Source organism: Scylla paramamosain, chromosome 2, assembly GCF_035594125.1.
Source record: "Scylla paramamosain isolate STU-SP2022 chromosome 2, ASM3559412v1, whole genome shotgun sequence".
NCBI lineage: Eukaryota > Metazoa > Arthropoda > Malacostraca > Decapoda > Portunidae > Scylla > Scylla paramamosain.
In genome coordinates, this window is record NC_087152.1 from 25955075 (window position 1) to 25959723 (window position 4649).

The following is a 4649-nucleotide window of genomic DNA, read 5'->3' on the forward strand; positions in this document are numbered from 1 at the left end:
CTACTGTTGCAGGCACAGGTGCAGGGGTGCCTCAACATGCCAGCCACCTACAACACTGTGGTGGCACGGACACAGTTAGCACACCAGTTTTACGAGCACGTCAGTGAGGTAGCCAGAATGTGTTGCCAACTTGTTCATGACCAGCACCTGCAGCAGCAATGTCAGGTTAAGTTAGTTAAGTTTTTCATATGTGAATGTTGTGACTGTCAAAATGGAGGTCACAAGGGTTTTCTGAGGGTCACAGGGGTTCTGAATGTGACGGGGAAAGAGGAAGAAGGAGAGGAAAGGTGGAGAAGAAAGGTAGAGAGGAAGAAAGAGGGAAAGATGAAGAAGAGAAGAGGGAACAAAGAGGAAGAGGAGATAATTGTTAAGAATTTGTCTCTCTTCTTCTCTTCCTCTTTCTTTCCTCATTTCTCATTTCGTTGACTGTTTTGTTTAATTTGCTGTAGTCTGCACTCCTCCCTCCACTACTACTACTACTACTACTACTACTACTACTACTACTACTACTACTACTACTACTACTGCAGGCTGGGCAGCAGTGGTGGCCAGCTTGGAGGACATTGTGGCAGCCTTCAGAGCAAGACATGACGCATTCCAGCAAAACTTTGTGGAGTATCTCAGTGGCCGGGAGGAGAAGGTTGCCCTGCTTCAGTTGTGAGTTTGTGCATGTGTGTGTCAGGATTGGAGGAAAGGTGGAGGGAACATGGAGGGAGGTCTGTGAGGGAGGAGAGGCCTGGAGGTAACTTGTGGAGGGAGATATGGAGAAGGGAAAGGAGGGAGGTGGAGGGGAAAATGTGTGGCTGCCATGTCAGACTATCTAATGAAAGCACTACTTTAACTACAAAGCATATGTCACAGGATTAAGGGAAAGGTGGAGGGAACATGGGGGAAGGCCTGTGAGGGAAGAGAAGCCTGGAGGTAACTTGTGGAGGGAGATATGGAGGAGAGAAGAGAGGGAGGTGGAGAGAATGTCTTGCATATTTTTTTTTTATTACTTACAAGTCTCTCCTGCAGTTGTGTGTCTCTCCACTCTTCCTGGCAACTCACCAATGGGGAGAGGAGGAGGAGGAGGAGGAGGAGAAGAGAGAAGAGAGGAGGAAAGAGATAGAAAAATGGTTGGAGTGTATGAGTGTGTGTTTGTCTGTCACTACTACTACTACTACTACTACTGCTACTACTAGTTTTGAAGAGGACCTGAAGCTACTGGCAAGGATTCCAGTCTTCCCTGAATTCTTTTTGGGGAAGACACAAGAGGAAGAGGAAGAGGAGGAAGCTGGGAAGAAGAGGACAAGCACAGCACAGAAGAAAAGGAGGAAGAGCAGGAGGATGAGAAGAGGGCAGGAGGAGGAGGAGGAGGAAAAAGAGAAAGTAAGTTGTTGTTGTTGTTGTTGTTGTTGTTGTAAATAAAAATAATTGTTGATAGCTCTCTCTCTCTCTCTCTCTCTCTCTCTCTCTCTCTCTCTCTCTCTCTCTCTCTCTCTCTCTCTCTCTCTCTCTCTCTCTCTCTCTCTCTCTCTCTCTCTCTCTGTCTGTCAGTGAGGCAAGTGTCACTGCTGGACTGGATCAGCGCCAAGGACAGCCAAAGTGACGTCAGACAGATTGCCCAACTCTGCTGCAGGGGACTGGCCCAGGTGTGTGTGTGTGTGTGTGTGTGTGTGTGTGCAACAGGGTGTTAGGGTGTCAGGTATTCACATCTAATTCTTGATACATAATTCTGTTTCCATAGGATTGAATCAAGTTTGTAATCTTGCATTGTTTAACAAGTTGAGTTGTCACATTTGTCTTTAAGCTGGCTCCCCCTCCCCCTGTGTTAGAATATTACATATTTTCAAGGTCACAGGGACACTGAGCTGGGTTCTCAAGGGTGTTTCTCCTGTCACTAATGCAGAAATGTTGTTAATCTGTCACTGTAATTGTAAAAGCATCCTTGAAAACCCATGTCATTTTAACTAGAGCCTTTTAAAAGAGTGTTTCTCGTGTCAGTAATGCAGAAAGGTTAATGTGTCACTACAACCATAAAAACTCCCTTGAAAATCTGCTTCACTTCAACTAGAACCTTTTAAAAGAGTGTTTCTCCTGTCAGTAATGCAGAAATGTTAATCTGTCACTGCAACCATAAAAACCCCTGAAAACCCATATCAACTAGACACACACACACACACAGCACCAATACTGCTGCTGCCACACAGATCAACAAGGGGCTGCTGAAACTAGTGGGGCAAGAGGTCAGCGCTGTGCTTCGAGAGGCAGACCGGCCACAGATGAAGGGGCTCGGTGAGCACCTGTGTGGCCTGGAGCAGCTCATGCATGATGCCGCCTACATGGTGCAGGAACAGAGCAATTTCTCACAGGTACTCCTTCATATCTCCCTCCACAAGTTACCTCCACACTTCTTCCTCACAGACCTTCCTCCATCTTTCCTCCACCTTCCCTCCAATCCTGACTATCCTGTGACTCTTGCTTCATAGTTAAAATAGTGTTTTTGTTAGATAGTCTGACATCACAGCCAGCCATTTTCCCCTCAAGTTATCTCCATGTTTCTGCTTACTTACAAATTTCCTCCATCTTTTCTCCATTTTCCCTCCAATTCTGACTATCCTGTGACTCTTAAAAGAGTGATTTTGTTAGATGGTATGACATCACAGCCAACCATTTTCTCCTCCATAAGTGTCTTTTCTTTCCTCCATATCTTTCCACAGCTTCCCTCCAGGATCTTCAAATATGATAGCCTATTTAGACCTGGTACATTACAATAGACAGACACAGCCCAGGCAACCAGGGACCCTACTTGTACACTAGTGGCCAATATTAGAGTGTGTGTGTGTGTGTGTGTGTGTGTGTGTGTGTGTGTGTGTGTGTGTGTGTGTGTGTGTGTGTGCGCACACGTGTGCGCTCTCCTGTAGGTGTGGAAGAGTGGGTGGAGTGGAGTAAATAGTAGAATATTGGTGATTTATTGAGTGACAGTAGGGATGTTGGTAGAGTGCCAGGCCAGTGACTTGCTGCTGGCTTGTGCTGTGCAGCAGTTGCAGCATTCAACTATTGCTGTGACCTCTTGCTGAGACCTGTCTCTCTGTACATCTCAGAAGGCCAACTTTTGCCCAAGAGCGATGCCCCCAGAGGCCCCCAGACCAGCATTCCTCAAGTCTCTCCCAAGACACCACCTGCCATGCCATCTGAAGATGCACAACGTGGCTTTGCAGCACACCACACCACAGGCCGGTGACTCCCGTGCACCACTTGATAGGGAATGGTGTGTCTGTTGGCAGTGAGTGGTGAGACAAGTGTTGGTCTTGTTGTACTTGGTAGTCAGCATGTTCACTGGGTTCAAACTGTACCTCATGTATCCATGTTTGACAAGACCACTCTTCTTACATTCAAATAATAATAGTAGATTTGTGTTAGAGATCCCAGTGAAAATGTGAAAATATTTGAAATACTTAGTGTCACTTACTTAATGAGAAGACTTGAATTGCTGTCGCATCTTTGCTCAGCAGTGAGGCGGCTGGAGTTGTGAAGCAAGTGTGGCAGATAGCCCTGCGCTGCCGGTGCAGAGATGTGTTGTTGACACATCTCTGTACAAGCCCACAATTATTATTTGACATCAGATAATGCAACATTTATTTATTGATTTAGTTTTTGGCAGAGGGTGGTGCTGTGAAGCTGGTGGCACAGGGGCTGACCAGGGTTCTGCAGAACAGCACACCACAGCAGCAGCAGCAGCAGGAGCATTGTGTCTGTTTAAGCTTCAGTATCTTTGATGATAGTGTTTAAATATACTATGTTGGTCTGTTTATTAGCATTCACATTAATTTGCTTTGCTTAGTCTTCATTTGTTCTTTATTCAATGTTTGCATATATATAATTGTTTAGTCTTTTATTGAGATTAATTTTTCCCTGTGTGTTTATTGTGTTGGCAAATGTCTTCCCCTTTACAAGCTTACTCCTTGTTATATAGGTCAGTTCAAAGTGGAGCATTTTGACTCAATACTTGACTCACTGTACTCATCATCAACCCGTGTCCTGTACTTTGTGTACAAGCTTCCATATATTTGAGTTGTGCATCTAATACACCCTTCACTATTTACTTGTTGAGCCTCGCTTCATTCACGCAGGATACAACAAAACGAAGCCTGTCCATTTTGTGTCCATTTTTTATTCTAGGCACTCTACAAGATGCAGCATTTGTGTATGTAATGTGTGTGTGTGTGTGTGTGTGTGTGTGTGTGTGTGTGTGTGTGTGTGACACTTATTGGTGAGGGGCTGTGGGGAGTCACTGTGGGTTCATAAACCTACTGTGGAGAACATACTGTGGAGCTGTGGGCTGAGAAGAGAAGAGAAGAGAAAAGAGAGAGAGAGAGAGAGAGAGAGAGAGAGAGAGAGAGAGAGAGAGAGAGAGAGAGAGAGAGAGAGAGAGAGAGAGAGAGAGAGAGAGAGAGAGAGAGAGAGAGAGAGAGGGGGGGGGGTAAGGCTAGCATGAATGAGTGTGAAGTGAAGCAGGTGTTGAGTGTTGTTGATGCAGGGGTGAGATGTTACTCAATGTTGTTCATCACAGGAGAGGTGTTGTTCAGTGTTGTTGATGCAGGGAAGAGGTGATACTCAGTGTTATTCATCATAGGAGAGGTGTTGTTCAGTGCTGTTCATTGCAG

The 4649-nt window shown here is 45.5% G+C and overlaps 1 protein-coding gene across 16 annotated transcripts in view; it reads left to right on the forward strand.

Annotated features, from left to right (window-relative positions):
* The window catches only part of LOC135112318 (uncharacterized), a 79105-nt gene that overhangs the window by 73821 nt on the left and 635 nt on the right, over positions 1 to 4649 (forward strand). For 7 of the 16 annotated variants that reach the window (XR_010274282.1, XR_010274294.1, XR_010274298.1 and 4 more), the window contains 7 exons: positions 13 to 165; positions 531 to 657; positions 1185 to 1371; positions 1540 to 1634; positions 2193 to 2354; positions 3087 to 3275; positions 3647 to 3735. Coding sequence is in view for 4 of the 16 variants with exons in the window: in XM_064026663.1 (XP_063882733.1) it covers position 1371; positions 1540 to 1634; positions 2193 to 2354; positions 3087 to 3272 (444 nt within the window). In the remaining 12 variants the exon portion in view is untranslated. Of the gene's footprint in view, positions 1 to 12; positions 166 to 530; positions 658 to 1017; positions 1372 to 1539; positions 1635 to 2167; positions 2355 to 3086; positions 3276 to 3636; positions 3736 to 4649 lie in introns of all 16 variants that reach the window. The other 9 variants (XR_010274293.1, XR_010274277.1, XR_010274276.1 and 6 more) reach the window with 9 other exon arrangements.